The sequence below is a fragment of the Halichoerus grypus genome, chromosome 6, assembly GCF_964656455.1.
Source record: "Halichoerus grypus chromosome 6, mHalGry1.hap1.1, whole genome shotgun sequence".
NCBI lineage: Eukaryota > Metazoa > Chordata > Mammalia > Carnivora > Phocidae > Halichoerus > Halichoerus grypus.
Window position 1 is genome coordinate 121,246,263 of NC_135717.1, and position 27,546 is coordinate 121,273,808.

At 54.3% G+C, this 27,546-nt stretch overlaps 3 protein-coding genes across 4 annotated transcripts; 2 read left to right on the plus strand and 1 right to left on the minus strand.

Moving 5' to 3' along the window:
* The first annotated feature begins 2,803 nt into the window (after positions 1-2,803).
* On the plus strand, positions 2,804-6,562 carry BLOC1S1 (biogenesis of lysosomal organelles complex 1 subunit 1). Its single transcript, XM_036086571.2, has 4 exons — positions 2,804-2,979; positions 3,776-3,848; positions 5,983-6,115; positions 6,368-6,562. The coding sequence occupies exons 1-4, from the start codon at positions 2,919-2,921 to the stop codon at positions 6,476-6,478; spliced, it is 378 nt and encodes a 125-aa protein (XP_035942464.1). The 5' UTR covers positions 2,804-2,918; the 3' UTR covers positions 6,479-6,562.
* On the plus strand, positions 5,983-11,110 carry RDH5 (retinol dehydrogenase 5). Of its 2 annotated transcripts, none has more exons than XM_036086566.2 (5): positions 5,983-6,115; positions 7,911-8,257; positions 8,415-8,673; positions 10,350-10,513; positions 10,784-11,110. In XM_036086566.2, the coding sequence occupies exons 2-5, from the start codon at positions 7,948-7,950 to the stop codon at positions 11,005-11,007; spliced, it is 957 nt and encodes a 318-aa protein (XP_035942459.1). In that variant the 5' UTR covers positions 5,983-6,115; positions 7,911-7,947; the 3' UTR covers positions 11,008-11,110. The 2 variants fall into 2 exon arrangements, with proteins under 2 accessions (XP_035942459.1, XP_035942460.1); XM_036086567.2 differs by lacking the exon at positions 5,983-6,115 and adding an exon at positions 6,710-7,364.
* A 1,214-nt stretch (positions 11,111-12,324) lies between these two features.
* CD63 (CD63 molecule) lies at positions 12,325-15,543 on the minus strand. The gene is made up of 8 exons (XM_036086570.2): positions 15,429-15,543; positions 14,770-14,846; positions 13,688-13,876; positions 13,438-13,512; positions 13,240-13,335; positions 12,987-13,127; positions 12,667-12,750; positions 12,325-12,485 (listed from the first exon to the last, which is right to left on the minus strand). The coding sequence occupies exons 2-8, from the start codon at positions 14,833-14,835 to the stop codon at positions 12,420-12,422; spliced, it is 717 nt and encodes a 238-aa protein (XP_035942463.1). The 5' UTR covers positions 14,836-14,846; positions 15,429-15,543; the 3' UTR covers positions 12,325-12,419.
* Positions 15,544-27,546: the final 12,003 nt, after the last annotated feature.

Genomic DNA, 27,546 nt, shown 5'->3' on the forward strand with positions numbered 1-27,546 from the left:
GAATCGCTGGGGAAATGACTTGACTGCTCTCATCTTTGAGGATCCAAGGGAAACCCATGCATTTTCTGGAGAAGGACTGGGAGGTCACTTCCCACGGGGAGCCATTTAGACTGTCTTGAGGGCCCCTTTTCTCTGAGCACTGGCTGCAGTCCAACATCTGGAACTTGGCCACACCACCAACAGTACCCCCCTCTTGAAACCCAGCCAGGCTTCCCAGTATGAGAAGCCTTCTCCACTCACTCCAATGTTCTCCTTCAGTCCCCATCCAACCCTTAACAACTCAGCAGCTTCCGGCCCTAATGTTTGGCCCAGGCGTTCAGTTTAGAACTTGCTAAGTAAAGCTAACTCAGGAAAAAACCTCAAAAGAACAAGGAAATGAGTGGGGAAGGAAAGGAGCATGGAGTTGCATTCATTCAGTCTAAGAGAAAAAAATCTGGGGGGCGGGGAGTATAAAGAGATGCGGGCAGAAAGAGATTTCAAATGTCAAGAGTCCTTCTCCAGAGATTCATGAAGCTTGTGTCCATCTCAACCAAAGGCGGGTGGGGAGCTGAGCTTCAACTCAGCAGAAACTGAAGTTACACAGTGAGCAGCAAAAGCCTAGAAAAAGAGCATCTGGAGGATGACCCTGGAGAGATCAGCTGGAGTCCCCAGATAGAGGTACCCATGTCCTCTGCCCAGCTCTAGGGCAAAGGAACAGCCAGTGTGTGGGGAGGGGGGTGGGGCTGATGTCTGCAGATTCCTGGCAGTCTCTATACTGATTGTGAAAATGTCAGGCGGTTGTGCCACGGGGGTGAGGGTAATACAGGATGGGCTGGCACTCTCCCTGAGTCAGCCTAATCTTAACATTCACAAACTCACCACCGAAAACCCCAACACCAACCCCCCTCATTAGCCCCTGCCCTCTGTTTCACATCCCCAAGTAACCATTTTCTGGTACTCCCTCCAACCCCTGCTCTTCTCTCCCAGGCCCCACGTCTCTGGGAGTGAGGCACCGAGCATCTTCCAATGTGCTTCTATTTTGCTTGCTCACTGCAGTTGGAAGGTGGAGCCAAGCGGGGGTTGGGGGAAGGACTGGGCTGCCCGGTGATGCTCTCACTCTTCCCGCTTCTATTGATCAACCCCATGCTGGAACGGAGCCTCTTCCCAAACACTCCTCCCCAACCAGGATTCCCTCCAACTGTGCCCACAAGCTAGAAGGGCATAGTGACAAAACACAGAGCCTCCCCTCCTGGGGTCTTTCCCATGGTTTATGCGGCATAGGACAGTGGTTACACTCAGGCTCTGGAGTCAGATAGCCTGGATTTGTATCCTAGCTCTACCAGTTATCAGCTCTATTACTTAACTGCTCTGTACCTCAGTTTCTCCATCTGAAAATTGAGGGCAACAATAATTCACACCATAGATCTAGGGATTAAATGAATTAATACGTGTAAAGGGTTTGACCCATGGTAAGTACTCAGGAAATGTTGGAAAAATAAATTATAGTACACATATAAGCATAGACACATACATATGCAGTATCCAACATTTTTATTCAGAATTTTTATCTTGGTGGCATTTAATGCTCTGCTTTATGCTACCACTTAACCATTTCATTCACTAATCCTTTCACCGTTGCACACCTCCCAGGACTTAAGATGCTACTCTGCAAATAGCTGAATGACTCAATCAGTAATCCTCAACTCTTTCTCAGAAAATTCAAGACTGTTTTATTCTAAATCAGCACCTATTTCTCTTCCCCTGTAAGTATATATCATGAAGCCAATTTTCTACTATGTAACTGAATCACAAAAGGAGAGAATGCCAAAGTTGGAAACAGCCTTAGATATGGTTTAGCCCAGTGATTCCCAACGTCCCATGCATACTAGAATCAGATGAACAACTTTTTAACAAGTACTTATGCTTGGGTTCCACTCCTTAGAGATCTACTTACTCAGTCTAGGGCCAGGGCATTTTTAAAAACTTCCCCAGGTGGTTCTAATGTTTAGCCAGGGCTGAGAACTACTGATTTAATCCAATCCCCTTATTTTCCTAGGGAGAAAACCAAAATCCAGAGCATAAGCAACTTGCCCAGAGACACTGAGCATGTTAGTGCGTGGTGCACCAAGAGAAACGATGGCAATAGCAAGAATATGATGGTGATATTTATAATTTTTTCTTGTTGGAGTTAATCCCGGAAGCATTTCTCTTTAGTTGAGAGAGGTGTTATATGATTTACCTTTTACTGTGACAGCAGCACTTACTCTTCTGGTAAGACTGAAAGGGTTCGCATTCCCTGACCACAAAAGGACAGAGATGGCATTATACATTCACCACACATAGCCAGCCAAATTAGCAAAGCTCCCTAAGAGGCCGCTTGAAATGCCGAAAATGCTTCTTCTCTACAGTGATCACCAGAGCTGAGGGATCTTGGCAGGGTGGTGAGAAGCGAAGGGGCGGGAAAAGAGAGGAAAGCATTCCCTCCCAGAGGGAGGGTGCTGAGAATCAACGGAGAAGCGACCAGAGCTGCCAGGACGGAAAGGCGAGGAAAGGAAAAGAATTCCAATGAGTCCAGGGAGCCTCTGCTCCCCCAGTAATGGAACAATGATGCACAGCCCGGCAGTACCGACCCTCCCGGGAGCCCTGAGATCCAAAGGAGACGATCAAAACGGGCTCCGCGATACGCGTACTAAAGAAAACTTCCAACACTCACAAAAAAGGGAGCCCCCGCAAAATACCAGAGTTCATTTGCCCCTAACCCTCTACTAGTCCCTCGGTTCAAAGCCAAGATCTTCTACACCCTCCACCCCCGGTCTTAAAAGGGGGCGGTCCTGGCCTCACGTGACATTGCGGTCACGTGACGCGGGAGCCGCGGTGCGGATTCCAGCTTCTGGAGCCGGAGGGGGCCTGGCGCGCCCAGCCCCCAGCCCGCCGCCACCATGCTGTCCCGCCTGCTGAAAGAACACCAGGCCAAGCAGAACGAACGCAAGGAGCTGCAGGGTGAGCCGATCGTCCCCGTCCGCCGTTTTCTCTCCCGCCGCGGCCTAGCCTCAGCCCGGAGCCTGGACCTCGAGTAACGGCCCAGATGCAGGGAAGGACGCGGGCTGGTGGGCGCGGGCGGCGGGGAGGGGGTGGGGGCGCTTTTTTGGAAATCCCGTTCCCTTGCCAACGGGCTCTGGTCCCTTTGGCAACACTGCGAGCCGCGCCCCCCGCCCCGGTAATGCCCCCCACGCTCCGTCTCCCCGCATCCTCGCCCCGCCCCTGCGCGTGGAACAGCGCTGTGCCGATTGGCCCAGGGAGCCTCTCGGCCCGAAAGTGGGAAGGGACGCTCCTGAGGGACCCGGGTGTTGGGGCCCGACTGAGATGAGAGTCTTGGAGGCCTGAAACGACGGAAATGGGGGTGGGGCCCTTCGAGGATCTGGCCTGGGAATCCGGGAGTTACCATTCCTCAAGCCAAGATAGTGGGAAAATAGTGCCGGGGGTCTGGAGTCCTGGGCGGCTGCCACTGACTCGTTGGCGCCCCTGGGCGAGTCGCTTCCGTTCCCAGAGTACCAGTTAACTCACCTCTAAAATGAAAAGAATTAGGAAAAAAAAAAATTTTTTTTAATAAAAATTTTGAAAAACAATAAAATGAAAAGGCTTGCTTTATGTTTTGCAAGGTCCTTTTCAGCTCCGGCACTGTGAGATTAGTTGAGATGTTCCCGCACCTAGCGGAGTAGTAATTAATGGGTGGCGACCCTTTAGCACCCTTCAGAAAACCGAGTCTCCACTCCAATCCCTTTCCCCCCATCCCCAGAGAAGAGGAGGCGAGAGGCTATCACTGCAGCGACCTGCCTGACAGAAGCCTTGGTGGATCACCTCAATGTGGGGTATGAACTCCCCATCAGCACCCACCCCACCCCACCCCCCCCCCCCCACACACACAAGTTAGGCATTGACAAGGTCCAGACCTCAGATTGCTGTTGAGGGGGTGAGGTGTTCCATTCATTCCCTCCCTTCATTCCCTCCCCTCCCCTCCGCCAGCTTAACTTCATGGGGAGAGGCTTGAGTCAGCTCTGACCCCTGACGTTGCACAAGGAGGAGCAGCTGCAGTGGTTGGAGAAGCGGCCAGAGTCCCCCCTCCCCACAGTAACCTCCCTGGTGCTCACAGCTTGATGCCATCTGCCCACTTCCCTTCACCCCTCCAAGTGCAGCTGTCGCCTCAGCAGAAGGGCAAGCACCCCCCTTCCCCAAAACTTGCCACCCTCTCCTTCTCTACCTCCCACCCTCTGGCAGGCCTGGGGAGCAGCTGACAGGAGAGAGATGGCACAGCTGGTGAGGGTGAGGGCAGAACCTATGCCAGGAGCTATAGCAGAGCCAGGCCATCTCGTCCCTTCCTTCCGGGTCCGGAGACCACCTATAGGAGAATGCCAGTAACAACCAAAGACTTGGGAAGGAGCAAAGAATATTGTCTCTTGACCCTGAGTGACCCAGAAGAGTGCTGAGATGATGATTAGAAGAAAGGGGGCAGTATGATGCCTTCCACCCCAGGACAAGTAGAATAACTTGGTTGTGAATCCAGAGACTGAGTCACCCAAGTGAGCCATACAGGGACTGTCATCTTCATTACTCATCTCCGGGGAAGATTAGGGGACAAGGAGGCTGTGGTTGGGGCCTCTGATCCCCCTCCCCTCCAGACTTCTCCCTTCTCCCTCAGTGTGAAAGTGGGAGGTCAGCAGGAAGAACTAGGATTTTAGGAACTGCCAGGCGACTCTCTTAAAGCATTGGGAGCCCCCCTGCTATTACTGTTTCAGCTCCTACACTACCCCCCCAACTATGGCCAAGCTGTCTCCCAAAGAGAAAGGACAAGGTCTGCCCCCTTTCCTCCCTCCCACATTGGCGCCTCTTGGGCTCTGCTGTGAGACTGGCCCAGACTTCTCCCTCTGCTCTTCCTTTGCTAGCGGCCACCCCTCTTCCAGCTTAGAGGACAGCTAAGCCAAAGCCAGATTAGAAAGGGTTTTGTGTTGCTGCCCACGGGTCCTCTCGTTCCCTGGAAAGGAAAACAAAGGCTTAGTCTATCTCAGCCCCTGTCAGGTGTCCTTCCCATTCTCTCCACCCACCTCAACCCCTTGCCCCCTCCAGCCCCCACAGATTCCAGTGGGGGGTGGGCACCGGATGTGGAGTCTCCCAGATGACCTAGAGCTTTAGGATGGGGAGTGAAAGACTCACCAGCCAATGAGAGAACAGTTGTTGTGGGATGGGGAGATTGGGGGAAGGGGGGCAGAGCAGGGGTTTGGGGATAGCAACTTCTTGGCATTAACGGTAACTGCAGCCAATCTTGATTGAGGAGAAAAGAAAAACTGCCCAGAGCAGAAGGAAGAAAGGGTGAGAGAGAGAGAGAGAGATTGTGTGTGTGTGTGTGTGTGTGTGTGTGTGTGTGTGTGTGTGTGTTCCTCCATCTGTGTGGGCGAAAGGAGAGGGTTGGGAGAAAGACTGAGAGCCAAGAAGAAGCCCTTGGGATATCTTCTCTTGACCCTGAGTTCCTGGGGAGGGGGGCTGCTCTCCCATCCCACCCCAGATTCAGGGAGGGGCTCAATTTCCCTTCCCAACTTCTTGCACAGATCCCTGGGCTTCCAAGCACGGCCAGATGTGTCCCTGCTGCTGGATTTTCCCAGCTTCTCTGAGCCCCCGCTACCCTCCCAGCTTCTTTCCCAGGGATATTCCCTCCAGGTTAATCCTCCCTTCTCTCACCCAGCTTTAGGAATTCCTTTGCGGGGTAGGAGATGGTAAGTTTTCAGTCAGCTCCCAGCTAGGCTCTCCTGGGAATGCTGGGAGTGGGAGGAAGAAGCTGGTTCATTTGCATGAATGGTAGTCATTTGCATCACCTCCAAGAATGGCCAAAATCATGAGGTTTTCCCCAGTCTGGCTGCTGGCTGCCCTCCCACCCTTGCAGTGGAATATTAGTCCTGGAGACCAGTCCCCACCAGCTGGGTGAGTTGATCTCATCCCTCTTCCAACCTCTAGTGTGGCCCAGGCCTACATGAACCAGAGAAAGCTGGACCATGAGGTGAAGACCCTACAGGTCCAGGCTGCCCAGTTTGCCAAGCAAACAGGCCAGTGGATCGGGATGGTGGAGAACTTCAATCAGGCACTCAAGGTGGGCCACACTCCCTGCATCACTGGGACCCTATTGACTGCCTCCAGTCAGGTCAGCTCAGGCCTCAGGTTAAAAAGGAAATGGGGATGGTCCCAGAGATGGTATCTATGGCCCCAGTGTCAGAGAAGCTAGAGAGATAAAAGTAGTTGGTGGGTTCAAGCAAAGCCCTTTCTAGGGGATGGATGGAGGTGTCCCTGTCTGCCACACTCTACGCACCCTGATTCCCAGCCTCCCACCTCTTCCCCTTCCCAGGAAATCGGGGATGTGGAGAACTGGGCTCGGAGCATCGAGCTGGACATGCGCACCATTGCCACCGCACTGGAATATGTGTACAAAGGGCAGCTGCAGTCTGCCCCCTCCTAGCCCCTCTTCCCTTCCCTCTACGCCACCCCTCCTACCTCCCCCATGGGGGAAGCTGACAGGCCAAGAATAAAACACAAGCCTCCATTTCTCTGTGGTATGTTTCAAAGAGCTACTAGCCCAGCGTGGTGGGTAGGAGTGGAAGATTCAAAGACTGTTTCCCTAAGTGACAGTTACCTTTTGGGTAAAGGGTGGAACCAGCGTCCTCTTACTGTCCCACCCCCCTTTTCCTCTTTGGGCCTGGTGCCGGTGCATGTTGCGTAAGCAGAGGGTGGAAGTTTCCCACACCTCCCCAGAGAAGGTTAGTTGCGCCTGCCCCAAGCTTCCTAACTCAGGACTTCAGTTTCCTGCAGAGGAGAAATATGACACAGAGCAGGCTTGGTCCCGGCTTTGGCTCTCTGCCTCTCCACGTGCTCGTGGCCTCTCCCAGCCTGGTGCTAAGCAGTGTCATGAGTCCGGACCAGGTTGGAGATTAATTCTTGGGCATGGGGGCGCTTCGGGACTTGGAAGGAGGGGGAGTGGCAGGTCCAAGATCACCAACAGAGAGGGGCAGCTGCCCATCCTTGACATATCCCTCCTCCTGGTAGTCCAGGACAGAGGTGATCAGGCACCCTGGCTGGAAAAGACAGCCGAGAAGGGGGCCTGGGCACGCCTGGCCTGTGCCAAGCTTTGGCTGGGGGCCTCCAGCTTCCCTGGCTCCTCCTCCCAGCCCCTCCCCCCCCACACATACACACACTTAATACTTCCGGGACCCAGGCCACCCGCTGCAGACTTTGGCATTAGCTGTAGCTAGTGTGGGAGCCTGGAAAGACTGGGAGCAAAGTCTCCCAAACGGAGCAAAAGAAGGAGCTTCAGGCACTGTGCTACCTGCTAGCTTTCCCCAGAGGAGGTAAGCGGGGGCCCGGGAGCTGGGTGCTCTGAGGGGGCTCTCCTAGGCTCGCGCGTGTTGATGAGTCAAAGCCAGAAGCTTTTCATGTGCTTCCTCGCACATGATCGCCCTTGACCCTCCACAGCTCCCAGCTGGGCCATGGCGGGTGCTGGCCCCACTGGTAGAATAGAAAACAGGTTCAGAGATGCGGTGAGAAGTTTGGGGCCAACAGGACTGAAGTGCTCTTTGCCCTGTACATGTTTCCAAAAATAAGGCCCAGTTTACATGTAGGGAATTCAGATGCCGCTGGCCTAGCAGGAGAGGTGAAAGCCAAGCAGATTCCTCTGCTCCCGTGCCCCGGCCCCGACTCATCCGGCTTTAGGTGAGGTGGCCACGCCACATACAGGGTCTGCCTGGATCTTTGCTTTGCTTAGGTGAGCCAGCGTTTGCCAGTTCCCTGCCAAGCAGATAATTTCTCAATCTGCTCAGACCAGACTTCCAGCTAGGGAGGAGGTTAGGGGCAAGGGTTTAAGAGCCAGAGTAAACTAGACAAGTTTTCTTGCCCAGCCTCGGCTGCCACCTGCCGGTCCCTTGGTCTCTGGCCATGTGGCTGCCTCTGCTGCTGGGAGTCTTGCTCTGGGCAGCGCTGTGGTCACTCAGGGACCGGCAGAGCCTGCCCACCAGCGATGCTTTCGTCTTCATCACCGGCTGTGACTCAGGCTTCGGGCGGCTTCTGGCCCTGAGACTGGACCAGAGAGGCTTCCGAGTCCTGGCCGGCTGCCTGACCCCCTCAGGGGCAGAGGACCTACAGCGGGTGGCCTCCTCCTGCCTCCACACCACCCTGCTGGATGTCACGGATCCCCAGAGTGTCCAGCGGGCAGCCAAGTGGGTGGAAACACATGTTGGGGAAGCAGGTGAGTAGTGCCGGGGCCACTGGGACCATGGTGCAGGGTGCTCACTCACAGGGGCAGCGGGAAGCGGGAGGGACTGCATGGGGAAGGAGCAATGATCGGGAGAGAGCGCGTTGGAATGCCTTACCTGCCCTGTGGTATCTGTCTCATCTCTCCACAGGGCTTTTCGGTCTGGTGAATAACGCTGGTGTGGCCGGGATCATTGGGCCCACACCGTGGCTCACACAGAATGATTTCCAGCGGGTGCTGAATGTGAATACACTCGGTCCCATCGGCATCACCCTTGCCCTGCTGCCCCTGCTGCAGCAGGCCCGGGGCCGGGTGGTCAACATCACCAGTGTCCTGGGTCGCCTGGCGGCCAATGGTGGGGGCTACTGTGTCTCCAAGTTTGGCCTGGAGGCCTTCTCTGACAGCCTGAGGTGAGGGGTGCAGAGCCCTGGGCTGCCCTGCAGAGATGACTAAAACCCAGCATGGGGGGATCCTGAAGAGGAGACAGTTTAGGGCTCAACTAAACTGTTGCCCCTAGTAGTATTATTAGTAACTGCTACTGGTGATGAGCTAGTACCTTGACAGAACATTTTCTCCTCTGTTTCTCCCAGCAGCCCTCTAAGGGATAGGCATTAATATCCACAGGGTAACATAACTTACCCAAGACCACACAACTAGTTAGTGGAAGCAGTGGGACTTACCCCCAGGTCTGCTTGCCCCTCATCTTTATGTTCTCCTGCCCTTCATATTTAAACAGTAATGTTCAGGGGCACCTGGGTGGTTCAGTAGGTTAAGCATCTGCCTTCGGCTCAGGGTCCTGGGATCGAGCCCCATGTCGGGCTCCCTGCTCAGCAGGCAGTCTGTTTCTCCCTCTTCCTCTGCTTCCCACTCATGCTTGCTCTCTCTAGTGCTCACTCTCTCTCTCAAATAAAATCTTTAAAAAAAAAAAAAAAATTGGGGGCGCCTGTCTGCCTTCAGCTCAGGTCATGATCCCAGGGTCCTGGGATCGAGCCACGCATCGGGCTCCCTGCTCAGCGGGGAGTCTGCTTCTCCCTCTCCCACTCGCCCTGCTTGTGTTCCCTCTCTCTCTGTCAAATAAATAAATAAAATCTTTAAAAAAAAAAATTTTTTTTTAATTAATAATGTTCAAAGTCCCATGAGAGCACAAAGGACACTCACCAAGTACCACAGGGGATCAGGGCCTGAATTTTGAGCAGTACACGTGCCCCCAGCCAGCCCACCTTCTATAGGAAGCCTGCCTTCTTCACCATCACTCAGCAAAGAATTTCATATACTTTTGTCCCTATCCCTTGGTCCTTTAATTTTCCAATCATCAGCATCATGGAACACATACTTTATACTTGGATTTCTGCATCTGTGTCAAGGAGGTTAGATGTGTGTCTGCAGTCTGCCCAGCAAATACCAGTCTACACCCCTCATGTCCAGCACCCAGGACTAAACCCTATGCTCTGGGACCTAGGGAATGGGGTAGTTCTAGGTCAGGAGTTGGCAAACTGGTTCTTAGGCCAAATCTGGCCAATTGCCTACCAGCTAATGATGGTGTGTTTACATTTTATTATTTTTTTAAAAGAGTATTTATTTGAGAGACAGCGTGTGCACGTGCATGGGGGGAGGGGCAGAGGGAGGAGAGAGAATCTCAAGCAGACTCCCCACTGCCGCAAGGCTCAATCCCATGACCCCAAGATCACCACCCAAGCCAAAAATCGAGTCGGATGCCCAGCCGACTGAGCCACCCAGTCGCCCCTGGTGTTTACATTTTAAATGGTTACATTATAAATGGTTATGTAAGTACCTACCTGACTGATACCATTTATTTTTAGGCCTGTATTGCCAAAAATATTTACTGTCTGGCCCTTTAAGAAGTTTACTCACCCCTGTTCTAGATCTTAGACTACAAAGGAAAACAAACCTCAAAAATACACGGCCCACTTACCCCCATCTCAGGACAGCAGGGATCCCCTTTACCTTCAATACCCCGGTTCCCGGCCTCTGATGACTTTCCCATTTTAGCCCCCACACCCAAGTCCCTGAGGATCCCTTTCCTATAAAGGCAAGAAGCCAGAAACCTCCCTCTATCCCCATCCAGGCGGGACGTGGCTCATTTTGGGGTCCGAGTCTCCATCGTGGAGCCTGGCTTCTTCCGAACCTCTGTGACAAATCTCAGGTGTTTGGAGGAGACCCTGCAGGAGTGCTGGGCACGGCTACCTCCCACCACACAGGCCCGCTATGGGGAGGCCTTCCTCACCAAATGTGAGTATCTGGGCCCACACAGGCATCCGAGGGGAAAGGAGAGTGCCAGAAAGGCCTGTCCTACACCAGCCTGCTGGGAGGACATGAGGGTGAATGGGGTGCCACAGAAGAATACCCAGGCCACATGGAACCTGCCCACTTGCCAAACTGGGGAGGGACTAAGGGTCCCTCTGACCTCTGCTGGGGACCAGCTCCAGAACCCAGAAGACAGGGCCTGGCATGGGCTGGAGTGGGAAGGGACACTGATTACAACCACCTCCTGGGATGCAGACTTGGAAGTGCAGCAGCGCATCATGAACCTGATCTGTGACGCGGACCTGACCAAGGTGAGCAGGTGCCTGGAGCATGCCCTGACTGCTCGTTACCCCAGAACCCGTTACAGCCCAGGCTGGGACGCCAAGCTGCTCTGGCTGCCAGCCTCCTACCTGCCAGCCAGCCTGGTGGATGCTGTGCTCACCTGGGTCCTTCCCAAGCCCGCCCAGGCAGTCTGCTGAATCCAGCCTTCTGGCAAGACATTGTTTCTGCCCCCACCCTGGTACTGCCTGATGCCTGGCACAAAATAAGCACTCAATAAATGTGTCTTGTTAAACAGCAAAACACTGTAGGTGGGCAGAAATGAAGTTGTCCAGTGGGAGACTGACCCCATTTAAGTGCTACCCCCTAGGCTGACTTAATGCCCAGGGTACCTGGCCTGTTTAGTACTTGCAAAACCACTAGCAACCACTGGGCGCATAGGTGCTCTTTGAAGCTGTACCTGGAATGGCCACCAGAAGGCACTGTTGGACGTTTCCTTTCTTTCTACGAAGAGTAAAGTTGCAGTTCGGTGTTCAGAGTACAAATGGCCATAACCTATTTTTCTTGGGAGGGAGGGGAGGTAGTGAAGAGGGGTCAGGACCAGGCTGGGTGGTTTCCATGGGGAAAAAAGGTAATACCCACTTAAATTGTCCCCTCTCTTTATTTTTATTTTTTTTTTCAAGAGTTTGTTTATTTGAGATAGAGCACGAGTTGGGGGAGGAGGCAGAGGAAGAGGGAGAAGCAGGTTCCCCACAGAGCAGGGAGCCTGATGTGTGGCTCAATCCCAGGACCCTGAGATGATGACCTGAGCCAAAGGCAGGACGTTTAACTGACTGAGCCACCCAGGCGCCCCCTCTTTTTTACAGATTTATTTATTTGAGAGAGACCATGCGAGCGAGGGGAGGGGCAGAGGGAGAGAATCTCACTCCCCACTGAGCGGGGAGCCCGACATGGGGCTTGATCTCATGACCCTGTGATCATGACCTGAGTCAGCCAAGAGTCGGACACTCAACTGATCGAGCCACCCAGGAACCCCTAAATTGTCCTCTTATCTAAGTCAAGAAGGATGGTATTGGCCACAAAGGTGTCATAGCAACTTACCACCACCCTAAAAGGAGCCAGGTCCCCTTTGTTGGGAGGGAGTTGCTAGGCCCTCAGAGGCGGGCAGAACACCAAGGAAAAGATGTCCATGGTAGATGTGGGCTGGCCTCTCCCAGGTAGGGCCTTTGTGGGGAATCCCTTGGACTTTTGCAGGACATGGCTTCATGAACATTGCAGCACTGTACCTGGCAGTACAGGAATAGGAGACAGGGAGCGCAGTGGGCCCCAGCCTCCTCCAGATCCCCACTTCCACTGCCAGCCCCACCAGCGCCTTCAGCAAAACCCGCCTTTCCCAAACATCCCCCCAAAATACGCCTTCCTTCCCAAGGTGCACACAGAACAAGATCCCAGAGGACAGGAACACGGGTGAGGAGAAGGAAAGGCTAAAGTTATCACTCTTCAAGACAAACAGACTATTTTTTTCAGTCTGAAAAAATAATCCGTTTAATTGAAAAACCTGGAGTGTACTACCCCACTCCCTTAGATGAGGGGGCTGAAGAGACCAGACCCTCTACATCACTTCATAGCCACTTCGGATACTCTTCACGAGGCAGCAGGCAAAGACAATTCCCAGTACCTAAAAGTAAAGATAGAGCGGTGGAGAGGAGTCAGAAAGGCAAAAAAGTATCCCAGGCCCACCCAAAAGACCCCAAACACAACCAGGGCCCCCGTCCCCAGGCCAGGACTTCCCCAGCACCCTCCTCCCACTGTCCCTATTGCCCAGATGCCCCAGAATGAGTCCCAAGGGTGCCGCTCACCTCCACAAAGGCAATGCCCAGGGCTGCTGCGGCCACCACCAGCACATTTCTCCTCAGCCAGCCCCCAATCTTCTCCACACAGCCCTGAAGGGTAGCACGCACACAAGGCAAGAACATAATCAGAAACTTCCCACCCACCTTCCCTGGTCCCTCTGGCTCTCCCCTACTCTCTGTACCTTTCACCCCATCCCTAGCACTCCCAGATCCCCTCCCCATCCCAGGGCCCCAACCCTCTCCACATCCATCCCTGGTCCCTCTCTCAACCCTTGAAATCTTTCCCAGGTTTCCCAAGTCCCCTGCTATCTCAGCTTCTTCCCTACCTCAGGGTAGATGTTCTTCACTTGGAAAGAAACCCCACAGTCCTTTGTGACATTGATGCAACAGGAGTCAGGGACTTGGCCCTTGGGCATGCTAGGGACGCTCTCCCAGTCCGTGTAGTTAGCTGCCCCGCAGCATTTAAACTGCGGAAGAAGAGAAATACCGAGTAGAAGGTTTTTACGTGAACCTCCACCTTCAATGTGAAGGTAAGAATCTTCTTCCCCCACTATCCCTGCTCCCAGCAACCTCACTCACATCTTCCTGCATCTTGTCCAGGGCCAAAGTCGTGCGGTTGTCTTTCCGATAATTCTGCATCTGCTGCCGGAAGTCCTTATTAAATTCTAACATCACCTGGGAAGAGGAAGGAGCATTGTTGAGGTCAAACTTCAGGGCACACACATCCCAGAGCAGCCAGACCTCTGAGGTAGGGCCCTCCCCTTTTCCCCGGCTTACCTTGTCTCTAAACACATAGCCAGCAATGGCTGCGGCCACCTCCACCAGCATGATGAGTGACAGGAAGATGGCAAACTGCGGGCACGGTGGACAGGGGTCAAGTTTGGAGTCTTGGTGAGAGTGGCCTGCCGTGGCCCAGCCAGCCTCTAGCTCACTCATAAAGGTTTTCCTCACTTCACCCCGTGAGCCCCCTCCATGGACGCCCTCCCCGCAGCCCCAGACCCCCATGCTGGCCCCACACCCAGCTCACCGTGATCATAAGACAGTAGTTCTCCTTGCAGGCCCCACAGCAGCCCACAAAGGCCACCAGGAAAAGGAAGGCACCGACTGCGATGATGACCACGGGCAACAGGGAGCCGGGCGTGGCCCCCTGGGTGATGGTCTGACTCAGGACCAGCTGGGCCCCTACACCCACAGCGATCAGCCCCACTGCACAGGCCTGTGAGGAGGGCAGGTCGGGGTGAGGCCAGACCCACAACCCGTCAGCCCTCCGTGGTGGAGGGCAGCACATACACCCAGGACACAGCCGGAGCCCCATCCCAGAGAGGCAGATTCTCACACCTCCAGGAAACTTGACTGCAGGGGAAGAGGATGACCCATACTGGCCCCACAGCTTGTATGAAAAGAGAAGTTCCCAGAAAGCCCTGACCCCAGGGCGCATACTCCTCACCTAGAGTGGTGCTTCCTATGGGCCTCAAGGGCTCCCAGAACTGCCCTCTCACTGTCTTCCAGAGCCCGCCCCATCCTCATCAGCTGTGACTAGGCTTCCTCAGGCCCACTAGGCCAGGGAGAAGGGAGAAGAAAAAGAGGCAGGAGTGGTGTGCCCCTCCCTGGACAAAGAGCAGCCTCTGAAGCCAGGAGCCCAGGACAGGAGCAAACTGAGGTGGGCAGAGCCCTTCCCCACCCCCAAGCAGCTGAGAGGAGTGATGAGGGATGAGGGACTGGAAAGGAATGAGGGGTAAGGGAGAGGGGAGGGGAGGGTGGGGACGAGAGGGAAGCCCCACGGCGATAGCCATCAGGCCGGCCGTTGGCTGGTTGCCCCATTGCCCGGTATCACAAGTGGTTGGGTCACCAGACAGGAAGGGCCAGAAGGGGCGAGGGGGAGGGTGCTGCGCACCCACGCTGTCCGTTCTTGGTCCAAACAAGCCTCAGAGGACCCCGAAAGCTGGAGGGGGTGGGGTGGCCATGCTGTCTTCGGCCTGTTCCCCGGGCTCTCCTCCCGCATCTGGTCTCCAGCTGCCTTCATTCTCGGCCGCTCAAGCCCTCACCACTCCGGATCCAGGTCTCCCCGCACCCTGCCAGCGCGTCCCCATCGTCTCCCTTCCCACTCACGCAGAAGGCCAGCAGAAGAACGTAGAGCAAGAACTTGACACATTTCATTCCTCCTTCCACCGCCATGGCTGCCGGGCCTGGGGCAGAGGGGAGCGCAGGGGGATAAGAACCGGCCGAGGGAGGACCTCGGTTTCCGTGCTCCCTGCCGGCCCTCGAGGCCTTCCCTGCGCTGCCCCCATTCCCGGCCCCTCCCACCCGGAAACCCGCGGTCAGATCCACGTCTCCCAGCCCCCTCTTCTCCGGGGCTGGAGAGGGGTGGGGGCGACCGCCGCGAAGCCCGGACCCGCCCCGCCGCCTCCCGGGCCCGATCCCAGGGCGCCGACCGAAGCCGGAGCCCGACGCCCACCCTCGGCCCGCCAGCCCCCCAGCGTCCAACACCCCCTCCCCACCCAGCCAGCCGCTACAAACGGTCCTCGGCCCAAGCGCGAACCACCCCCGCCCCAGCCGCCTTCCCCGGAGCTCTGACCTCCCCCAAAACACAAGCGCAGCCGGCCCCCCACCGCACCCCGCCCGGGCCTCCGGAACTTCGCAAAGTTGCAAAGTTGCGAGGGCCTCGGGAGCGCGGCGGATCTTCGGGGACCCGGGGCGGGCCCCAGCGGAGGACGCTGCCCGCGACCTCCCACCCAGACCGAGGCCGCCCGTGGGCCCCGCGGCCTCACCTGGGCTCCCCGAGGCTGTGCGCTCCTCTCCAGCCGCGGCTCAGGGGCTCTCTAGCAGCGCCCCCCCGGCTGCGGCCCCGCCCGCCGCGCGGCCCCGCCCCGGCCTCCAGCCGCAGCCCCCTCCCCCGCCGCCTCCTCCGCCCAGTGGCCGCCTGCCTCCCTCATGTGACGCGGGAGCAGCTGCGGCCTGAGTCACCCGGCCGGCGAGGGGAGGGCCGAGCCCCCCGCCCGGCCAGGGCCACGTGGCCCCTACCGCGAAGGCAGCGCCCACCCCCGCGAAGGGAAGGCGCCGAGGGCCGGACCTCAGGGTGCCTGGGGTCCTCCTGGTGCCCCCGGCCCCCGGGCCACCTCGGGCTGGGAGGGCGCGACCCAGCGGCGCCTGATTCCGCCCGGTTCGAGCAAGCGGAGGAAGCGTGTGCGAGCCAAGGTGGGGAAAGCGGCCCGGGGCTACACTCTGAGCGCCCGCGCCGGGCGGCTGGGCTGAGGCAAGGTGACGAGGTGGTCTTCGAGAGGCCGCCTCATCCTCCCCCCGGGGCCCACTCCTTTCCTCTGGCTCCCGTCTCTGTTGGAGCCCCCACCCCTATCCCCCAGTCGGCAGAGGGCGCTGTGAGCTCCCTGGGATCGGGAGGGTTCAGAATAAACACTTCCAGAAAGTCCCTGGCCTCACGTCCTGGGAGTCCCCCAACATTCTAGAGTGGGTGTTCCTGTTCCCCTCTCTGTTAGTCCTTCTCCATTTTCTGGGGCTCCGGAGTAGTGGGCTGAGACCTGGAGGAAGCCAGTCAGGGTGCGGTCCCTCCCTCTGGGGGAGTGTGGACAAGGTCTATGCTCCCACCACTCCTGGATCAGCCTCTTACCAGGTGGGGGAGGACACTGAAGCAGGCATGGGTGTATCTTCTGGATTTCCCCATCCCATCCTAGCAGGCAGCACTTCAAATCCCAGGGGGCAAAGCCAGGTGAAGGCTGGAAGGGGAGGGGGCGGCCTCAAGCTGCCTCCCTCCGTTGTGTGCCATGGTGGTTCCCAGAAGGAGTTGTGTGAACAGGCCAAGGACAGCAGCAGCCGTTACTCCGGGCTACCCCAGCCTGGGCCCCACCCCTTAGGTTCTTATGGTCCTGACTTAAGAACCACTTCCTGAGTCTTTGTATGTGTACACAAAGAAGGAAAGAAACTGTAAGAGCAAAAGGAAAGAGCTCTGGGCTGGGCTAAGAACCAGTTTCCAGCATCACAACCTTCCAGCAAGGCACACCAAGCCCATTCTGGACCTTGCTCCTGCGGATATCACAGTAGGCAGGCAGCGGAAGAGGAGCGGAGATGCTACGAGAAGGGTATTCATCAGTTTCTTTAGTGTGCTGCTGCTAGATGCCAGGCATGTGCTTCGCACAGGGGGGCGCCGGGGGGGGGGGGGACAGCAAGGCAAGGAGACAGTGGCCCTGCCGTTCGCCAGCAGACAGAGCCAAGCCCACATTGTGAACAGACACGCAATCCCCTGGTGGAAAGTAGACAATCTCGGAGGGACAGGTGCTGCCTCTGCCCCAGAGGAAAAAGAACAGATTTCGTATCACAAAGGTGGCTGGTACTTTCTGAGGTGACTCCAGAGAATAAAGAAACAAGCTCTCAGTTCCAGAGACAAGGAAAGAGCCAAGTATAAAAAAAGTAGTTTTCAAAGTCGATGGCAGCCTGGGGTTTGCTAGCTCAAAGTGTTCCGGAAGGATGTGGCAAAAAATGGACGGGAAAGTGGTTTGAAGTCAAGGCTGAGAAACTTTAGACACATAACAACCAAGTATAATGCTTGGTCTTTGATTAAATCTTTGTCGGAACAAATGAACTGTGAAAGACATTTTGAGAACAACTGAGAAAATTTGAATATGGACTGAGAATTAGACATGAGAAAATATAATTTTGTTAGCTATGATGATAGTATGATTATATAAGAAAATTACTCTATTTTTTATTTGTTTTTAAGATTTTAGTTATTTATTTGTCAGAGAGAGAGCACAAGCAGGGGGAGTGGCAGGCAGAGGGAGAAGCAGACTCCCCGCTGAGCAGGGAGCCCAATGCAGGACTCAATCCCAGGACCCTGGGATCATGACCTGAGCCGAAGGCAGACGCTTAACCAACTGAGCCACCCAGGCACCCCTACTCTATCTTTTAAAGATGAATACTAAAAAAAAGATGCATACTAAAATATTTAAGAGTGAAATGTCATATCTGTATTTGCTTTGGAATATTTCACAAAACAATAGATGAAGCAAAAAGCAGAGAGTCTTAGGGCGTCTGGGTGGCTCAGTCGGTTAAGCACCTCTTGATTTTGGTTCAGGTCATGATCTGAGTCATTAGAATGAGCCCTGCATCTTGTATCAGGCTGCTGGACTCAGGGCCTGCTTAAGATTCTCTCTCTCCCTCTCCTTTTGTCGCTCCCCAGCTGCTAGTGTGTGTGTGAGCTCCCTCTCCCTAAAATTAAAAAAAAAGAAAAATTTAAATTAAAAAGCAGAGAGTCTAAGTGATAGGACTATTGAGGACCTAGAAGGCTATGTTGTTTTGTTTTGTTTTGTTTTCAAGCAAACCCTATGCCCAACGTGGGGCTCAAACCCATGACCCCGGGGCGCCTGGGTGGCTCAGTCGTTAAGCGTCTACCTTCGGCTCAGGGTCCTGATCCCAGGGTCCTGGGATGGAGCCCCGCATTGGGCTTCCTACTCAGCGGGAAGCCTGCTTCTCCCTCTCCCACTCCCCCTGCTTGTGTTCCCTCTCTTGCTGTGTCTCTGTCAAATTAATTAATTAATTAATTAATTAAAAAAAAAAAAAAACATGACCCCAAGATCAAGAGTCCCATGCTCTACCAACTGAGCCAGCCAGGTACCCCAAGGTTGGGACTGTCCTAAAGGCAGTGGGGTGTGGTGGGGAGTTTTGGAAAGGGTGAGCGATCTTGGGGTAGGGCCTACCTTGAAATAAGGAGGGGGTGTGCCTGGCTGGCTCAGCTGGAAGAGCATGTGACTCTTTTTTTTTTTTTTTTTTTTTAGATTTATTTATTTTAGAGAAAGAGCGAGAGCATGAGTGGGAGGGGCAGAGGAAGAGAGAGAATCTCAAGCAGACTCCACACTGAGCATGGAGCCCAATGCGGAGCTCAATGTCAAGACCCTGAGATCATGACCTGAGCTGAAATCGAATCGGATGCTTAAGTGACTGAGCCACCCAGGCGCCCCGAGCATGTAACTCGATCTCAGGGTTGTGAGTTCAACCCCCATGTTGGGTGTAGGGATTATTTAAAAAAAAAAAAAAAACTTGAAAGAAGGAAAGAAGAAAAAGGAAGGAAGGAAGGGGAATGAAGGACACCTGGGTGGCTCAGTTGATTAAGCTTCTGCCTTTGGCTCAGGTCATGATCCTAGGATCCTGGGATCAAGTCGCATCAGGCTCCTTGCTCAGCGGGAAGCCTGCTTCTCCCTCTGCCTGCTGCTCCCCATGCTTGTGCGCTCTCTCTCTCTCTCTCTCTCTCTCTGACAAATAAATAAATAAAATCTTTAAAAAAATAAAAAGAAAGGGGAATGAATAGGTGGCCCAGAAGATAGTTGAGACATCACAGCTACCATCCAAGGGAGAGGTGATGAAGGCTGGAACCATGGACGAGAAGGAAGTCTGAGTGGCATTTCAGAGGGCAAATAAAGGACGGGATGACTGCTTACCTGTGGAAGGGGAGAGGAAGTAAGAAAAGTCCAAGATGACTCAGAGCTTCCGAACCTGGGCACCCAGGGGAGAAGGTGGTGGTCACCCGAGGCAGGAGGCACGCAAGGAGCACCCAGGTGGAGACGTCCACCAGGAATTGCGGATGTGAAACTCAGGAGAGAGGTAGTCAGACTAGAGAGAAAAAGTGCTATCTAAACGCTTAGATGGGTGGGACGCCTGGGTGGCTCAGTCGGTTACGCGTCTGCCTTCGGCTCAGGTCATGATCCCAGGGTCCTAGGATCGAGCCCCACATCGGGCTCCTTGCTCAGCAGGGAGCCTGCTTCTCCCTCTCCCTCTGCTTGTGCTCTCTCTGTCAAATAAATAAAATCTTTAAAAAATAAATTCTTAGATGGGTGAGGGCCAGAGCAAGAGAAGAAAACAAAGACAGAGCTTACATCTCAGGAACAGGTGGAAGGAAGCTGCCAAGCTGGACCCCCACACGCTGCCGGGCTCGGGACTGGCATTATACACATTAGCTCATTTGACCCTCACACAACCCTTCAAGATCTGTATGCCTTGTCCTGTTTTAGGGATAAGGAAGCTGAGACTCCATGACAGGGAATGACATGCCCAGAGTCCAAGCCAGTAAAGGGCTATGTTCGAATTGGAACCCAGATCTCTGAGGCTTCCAAAGCCTGTGTTCTTCCACTCTCTCCTGGGGGCAAGAGGAAAGAGAACGTCAGGACAGGAGGAGGGGACAGTGGCCAGGAGCATCAAACAGTATAGAAAGGTCAACTTGAGTGAGAAACGAGAGAAGGCCATTGGATAGGATGGCCTTCTCCAGAGCGGTGTCAGGGCAGGATCCGGAGCACCTGCTGGCCCAAGAAGGAAGGAGAGGGAGGTGGATACATCCAGGTGGGCAAGGGCAGAGCTGAGGGGAATGTCAGGAGCACGAGGGCCTGGGAGAGGAGCACCAGGGGAAGAAGCTGGGAGCAAACGGTGGCGAGCGCAGAGTGGTGGTAGCAGCTCGGTCAAGCAAGGGGAGAGAAAGAATGGTGCAGGGAACATGGGAGAGGGTAGGGCCGGGGACACCCCTGGAGCGCAGCCAGTGTGGAGCCGGAAGCGGGAGGGCAAGGAAAGCCCATGCCTGGTCAAATTCATAGAGACAGAGAGTAGAAAGGTGGTTGACGGGGGCTGGGTGGATTAGTGATCAGTAGGGTTCAGTTTGGGAAGATGAAGAAGTTCTGGAGATGGCTGGTAGGGATGGTTGCACGCCACTGCAGATGTACTTAGTGCCGCTGAACTGTACTCTTAAAATGGTTCAATTGGTAGATTTTATGTCAAATGTATTTTAACACACACGCAAAAGTGGCCCACTCCCCTAGTCTGGAAAATCAGCATACAGCCCTGTGTCCCTCTGAGCAGGGAGTCAGCTGACTGGGACCCGGCCCCTCACACCATGTCCTTCAGAGGCCCCAGCACCTGCTCCAAGCGCCTGGCATCCAGGTATGCCATCCAGCTATGCATCTGCCCTCATTAGCTCATGCCACTGTCCCTTGGGCGCCTGGCACTGGTTGCTGGTAGGTGAGCTGGGGTGAGCACCCTTGCCCCTCCCCAGCACCCAAGGCCTTCTGAAGCCCAGATCCACACAGGGAGCCCAGCACCCGCTGCACGCATACCTTCTCCCTCCACCCAGTAGGCCCCTTGTGCCTGCCTGCATCCCACTAGGAGGGGCCGGCTCAAGGATAAGCCGTGGGTACCCTAGTAGGAGAAGCCCCATGACCTAGGAGCTGCCACCTGCAGAAGCCAGCAGGGGTGGGGGGCATGGGAAAGGAGTGAGGAGACTGGGAAGGACAGGAGGAGAGAGAAGGGAAGGAAAGAGCTGAGGACAGCTGGGAGGTACAGGGGAGGATAGGGGAGGGGGAGGCATGGAGGAGATAGGGGAAAACAGATGCCAGGGAAAGGGTGGGGAAGAGGAAGGGGGGGGACAGGAGATAGAGGAACCAAGGGGCGCATCAGCACCAAGGCCATCTCTACTATGGGGGGTAGGAAGCGTGATGGCTGCAACTGAAGGTCAGGAGCTTGGGTCTGAATCAGGGAACGGAGACTTAGGAGCGCCTGGCTGGCTCAGTCGGTAGAGCACGCGACTCTTGATCTCAGGGTTGTAATTCGAGCCCCAAGTTGGATGTAGAGATTACTTAAATATAAGAAAAATCTTGGGGTGCCTGGGTGGCTCAGTCAGTTAAGCGCCTGCCTTCGGCTCAGGTCAGGATCTCTCCATCCTGGGATGGAGCCCTGCATTGCACCCGGCTTCCTGCTCAGCAGGGAGTCTGCTTCTCTCTCTCTCTCTCTCTCTCTCTCTCTCTCTCTCTCTGCCCCTCCTCACCTCTCATTCCCTCTCTGTCTCTCAAATAAATAAATAAAATATTTAAAAAATGAATTAGGGAACTGAAATTTAAATCCGAAGACCCCAGCTTTAGTTATAAGGGAGGCCTGGGTCCTTGATGGCAGCTCCCAGATTACAGGGTTAGGTCAAAACAAGGGCAAGGTCAGAGCTGCCCTGATTGGTGGAGTCACTGTGGCAGCCCTCTCTGACCGCCCTCCCCCCCAGCTGTCTGGGCAAGACGAGGTCACAGCGCCCCTAGTACCCAGCAGAACACCATCACTGCCAAAGTCACCTTACATCCTCTCTGCAAGGAAAGCAAGGCTCGGGGCAGCCTGCAGGGAAGTGACACAGGGACTCTGGCGTGCCCCGCGCTCCGCTTGGCAAGAAGGGGGCGACCCTGGCTAAACTTTCACCCTTCCTGAGCCTCAGTTTCCTCCCAGTTAAGCAAGAGGGAAAACTACTCCCTTCCCCACCTCACAGGGCCACACTTCACAGGACAGTTGTAAGGGTCGAAAAAGAGATTAAAGGGATCAGTTTTGTACTTTGAGCCTTTGTTACCTTAAGGCTTTAGCATACCCTGTGTGGAGGCTTATCGGAACGAAAATGATTTTACTTTGAGAAATATCTAGGGGCGGCTGGGTGGCTCAGTCGTTAAGCGTCTGCCTTCGGCTCAGGTCATGATCCCAGGGTCCTGGGGATCGAGCCCCGCATTGGGCTCCCTGCTCCGCGGGAAGCCTGCCTCTCCCACTCCCCCTGCTTGTGTTCCCTCTCTTGCTGTGTCTCTCTCTGTCAAATAAATAAATAAAATCTTTAAAAAAATAAAATAAAATAAAATTCTTTACAAATAAATAAATAAATATCTGGACTCCACCCCACTTGAGGTGGCCAAAGAAAGGGTTGGGAGGGACAACAGCCTCCTTCCGTCCCTCCTTCCCACCTTGGCCTTGGCCCAGAGCCCCGTTTCAAGCCCCAGGGCCCCGCTCTGGTTCCAACCCCACCCCACCCCCCACTGCCCAGGTTCCATCCTCAGCACCCTTCCTCTGTCCCTGCCTATTCCTTTCTCTGCTCCTTGGGCCCCAGCCCCTGACTTCTGGCCCCTCATTCTCCCCAACCTTGTCTGGTTCCTGTCCCAGCCTCCTCACTATTGCCCATGGGGTCACTCTAGGTGCCCAGCAGGTGAGTGAGCAGGGCAGGCAGCCCCTCCCGTGGCATCTTCATGCACAGCCTGGCCCAGGAGGTCAGCTGCTGTGTGGTTCTGATCCAGGGCCACAGCTCAGGAGGTGGTGGTCTCCACCTGAGAATCACAGACCTGTACAACTAAGTTTTCCCCTGGGATGGAGCAGATAGGAACATGGGAACATTGAGAAGAGACAATGATGGGATGGGGTGGTTACTTCAGGCATCTGTTCCTCGGGGCATCCTTCGATCCACCCATCCATTGAAAGCCCTAAACATGCCGGGCACTGGGACTCTATGGAGATGAGTAAGACGTGGTTCTGCCTTCAAGGTGATTACAACCTGTAGGCACAGACAAAAGTACAGCGTGGGGAGGGCTGTGCCAAAGAGAAGCCCTGGATGGGAGGGGCCCCCTGACATAGGTGGGGGGGATGCAGCAGAGCACAGGAGGCCTTGGGGAGCATTCACTCAGACTATCCACACAGTAGACTCCTCCCCCTGCATGTGGACTTGCAGTTCAGGGAACCAGAAGTGAGGAGATGAGGCAGGGTCTGAGTGGCTGGGGGTCGCTGGCACCCCCAGGCAGAGCCCAGAGAAGTCTCTTCTGCCCTCACATCTCTAATTTCTGGTTCCCATTCCCAGACCCCAGCCAGACCTTCTGGCCATCCACACACCCTCACCATTGCTACACACACACACACACACACACACACACACACACACACACCTCTCTTGGCAACAACCTTGATCTTCACTGCCCTGGGCTCTCTCCTGGACATTAGCTTCCCTCTGAGCATTCCCGACTCCAGCCCCCCTCACCTGGCAGCCCACATCAGACTTTGTCACCTCCTGCGGTGACAAATGCCTCCCAGCGTTTTGAAGTCCCTGGAAAAGGAGAAGCAGCCTTTGGGCTCAGACCCCTCCTTTCGACCCATCCTTTCCCTTGACCAGCAGGTGCCTCCTGTTGGCCAAACTGGGCACGGGGGCAGCCTTGACCACTGCCTCCAGCAGGACCCCATGTCCTGGGCCTGGAGAGGGAGCAATTGGTGAGAAAGAAAGAAAGAGGGGAGACGCCTGGGGAGACCAAAGGAAGGTGGGAAAAAGGGTCCACCTGTGGAGTTCGAGGGCTGGGCCTGCCCTAAGAGGATAAGGGAAGCTGAGGGGGGTGGGGCAGGGCTGTCTTCAGGAAGGCCAGCGGCAAAGGAAGATGTGACTCCAAATGACTCTGAGTTCCCCAGTTGTACTCCACCTCCACCTGCTTCCCCCCAAATACAAACTCTTTGGCGCCCTCTGTCTGATCTCCAACTTCTCTTCGAGGGCCTTGGGGTTAAAGAGGTTAACAGGCCTGCTAGGAGATCCAGCAGGATAATTATAGGGTTTCAAGCCTGGTGTGCAAGAGGATGGTAATTACACAGTGAGGTCCTCTCTGGGGGCTTCAGGCTTTGTGGGCAGAGACCTGGGAGGGGTCCATTCCACTAACATTCCAGCCCCAGCCCAGAATAGCCTCCCCATACCACATTCCCAGAGGCTCAGGCTGGGAGGGCAGGGGAAGGGGGAAGCAAGCCTGGTAGGGAAGCCCCTCAGCAACTTCCACTCAGCAGCTTCGCAATGACCCCAGCCCCTCCTCTCCTTGGAAAGACCAGTGGTGCCAGGGAATGAACCACTGATCCTAAAAATAGGGGCTTTAGGAGGAAAAAGAAGAGATGGCATTAGGGATCCTGAGTTGCTGCCCACTGACCCACCTCTGATGGACAGCGCAGTTTAAGTGTGCGGGATAGTCTGCGGGCTAGGGATGCAGGGTAACAGGAGTCCCTCCTCCTTACAGAGGTTCTCCAGTTCTGGTGTCTGCTCTGAGAGTGGCCCCAGGGTCTCTGGCCTTGAACCCTGGCGCCCAGCTCCCAAGAGCTACAGTTCCCTGTAGGATGGAACAGACCCTCTACCGGAGGCTACACAAGCCCCTCTCTCCTGCAGTAGCTCCTGAAACCTCATTCCCTCCCCCTGGGACACCTCCTGCTTCTCTCCAGGCACGACTCGCTGTCTTCCAACCCTAAGGCCTTCCCTTAGGCCCCGACCCACATTTGCTGTGAACCAGTCAGGACCTTGAAGGAGGCGGGCCTTGCAGGTTGCCTGGGTAACGCCGGAGAGGGGCACCCCTGGCAGGAAGACAGTTGCCAGGGAGACCAGGACAGTGGGCGGGGCCCCAACCCCTGGTTAGCCTGTATTGGGATGAGTAAAGATCTAAAGGTCCAGATCTCTCCCAGCTCCTTTTCCGTGAAGCCTGCAGGGCACCCCCTTGGGAACTAGGTCTAGGGCAGCTGGAAGTCTGAAGCTCCCGAAAGAGACCTCCCAGGGATTAGTTCCTGCAACTCAGGGGAACCCAACAGTAACCAAACCTGAGGGAACTAAGGAAAGAAGCAAGATGTAGGAGGGGCTGGAGAGAAGAACAAGGCTTAATGCATTATGATATAGAACTTCTTGGACTAGAAATCTAAAGTGAAAATATGCAAAGTATGCAAAACAAAACAGTTTTAGTCCCACCTCCAATAAACTAAAATTCCAGATTCTACCACCAGATGGCAGTCTTGCTCACTCATTGGATTAAGCCCAGTCCTGGAACTGGTGGGGACGAAGCCAGGAGGTGGAAATCCTTTCCTGTCTCACACGTTGCTCCTGACTCTTGCTTTCTGGCATTTGGCAGACACCCATAATTCCTCATGGCCATAAATACCCAGTTTTCTCTCCCCAACCCGGCTCTGACCAGATCCAGTTAACAGAATTCATTCATTCTTCATTCAAAGGAGCTAAGGAACACTTTGGTGGAAAAATTTCCTGCTCTCTTGGGTCCCACTCACAGTGTAAGGGTGATAAATGGGGGTAATAGTAATGACTAATAACTCATTTAGAAATGTGTGTCAGAAAAAAAAAGAATTGTGGGTCAGGCAGTTAATCCTCATAACCTTATGAAATAGCTACAATATTGTCATCCCCATCTTAAGGATAAGGAGTCTGAGGCATAAAGAGCCAAGTTCACACTGCCAGAAAGGTGGGAGGGCTGGACCTTGAACCCAGGCAGCCTAGTTCTAGTCTAGAAGCTATGTGAGAGTAACTTGCATACCACACAGAATGGTACAGATGTAGCGAGGAAGAGCATCTACTCTCGGCTTGGGAGTCAGCAACGAACTCCTGGAAGACACATGTCTAAAATCTGGTTATACTGAGACCTGAAGAAAGAATAAATTTGGCCAAGAGACTGGGGAGTGGGGGCAGTGGAGGTAGGAAGGGGAGTTGTTCTAGGAAGAGGAAACAACTTATGCAAAGATTCAGAGATGATCAAGAGAAAGAAGGTGAAGTCTACCTCCAGGTTTCTGGCCTCGATGCTTGTCATTCAGTAAAATGAAAATGTGCCTCAGCAAGATGGGGGCACATTTTGGGGGGAGAGAAGGAGTTCTCTAATTACCATATTTAACCCATGATGTTTGAGGTGCCTTGGGACATCCAGATGGAAATATCAAGGAGGCATCTGGCTTGGAGTTTTGGCCGTTACTGTTTATCTAGTGTCCTGTCCAGTCTAAATGTTTCCGGAGGAAATTTATCTTTGCATCCCTCATAGACCTACCAGTAGAAACATGCTTGGTGAGAAAGTGAAGACTGGGCCACCTTCTCTGAGGAAGGAGAAGGAGGTGACACCACCTCGGCTCTCAAGGAGTTCGCAATTTTACTGAGGAAATGACATCAGAGAAATATTTTGGAGAACAGACTATGCCAGAATATGTGATAAAGGCAATCACTAGTCTAAGAAATCAGAAAGGAAAGAAGAGAATCATGAAGAAAGAGCACATGAAGGCCACTATTGATTACTATGTAATCCTCACAACTAGTTGAGGGACAGTGTGATACTCATTTTATAGATGAAGAAAGTTGATGAAATGTTGAGATGCCCATGTCTTGGTCCAAAACAAGGGAGAGAACCAGCTGTCTAAATGTATTGCATTCTGCTGCGGTCTTTGTGTCTGTTCTCCACGGAAATGTTCATCTCTTCAAAGCTCCCCAGCCTGGTCCTCCTGATCCCTACCCAACCTTCCTGCCTCACACTTGGACCTCCAGTTTCTTTCCTCATTTCACCACAGCTCCCCAGCCCAACTTTGTCCTTATACCTGGTGTTCCATAAAGCCATTTTAAGACATTCTCTTGGGCTGTAATCCAGAGATGAAACTGGTGTCTCTTTATTCTGCCTGAGAAGCCCAGTAACGTTCATCTCTTTACTCAGTAAACATTGTGTGTACCAGGAAAAGAGCAAGACCTGATCCCCTCAAACATTTTCTTTCTTTCTTTTTTTTAAGATTTTATTTATTTATTTGACAGAGGGAGCGCGCATAAGCAGGGGGGGCAGCAGGGAGAGGGAGAAGCAGGCTCCCCGCTGAGCAGAGAGCCAATGGACCCAATCCCAGGACTGGAGCCAAAGGCAGACACCCAACCGACTGAGCCACCCAGGCACACACACACACACACACACACACCCCACTCAAACATTTTCAATCTATTGGTTGTCTATTGACCTCCAGGGCTTTGGACTCAAGAAATCAGCCTGGAGAAACTGAGGACTGAGAAGAGGAATCCAGAACCAGAAGTCAAGCACCTCAGGAGCCTTTTAACACTCTTCCACTCTGCCCTCTGGCTGTACCCAGGGTCACACCTGGAAACTAGGGCTGGTCCCACATCTGGGTTTCTCCCTTTGCAACTGCTGTCCCCAACTCAGACATCTCTCTCATTCCCACCCCTGCAATTACAAGAGCCTTCTCAGACTTCTAAGACCCTGCAGATGCAAAAGTATAACTAGGAATTCAGAGATCCAGATTCCTCTGCAAGCATAGTGGTCTCCAGCCTGCTTCCTCCTACCCCAC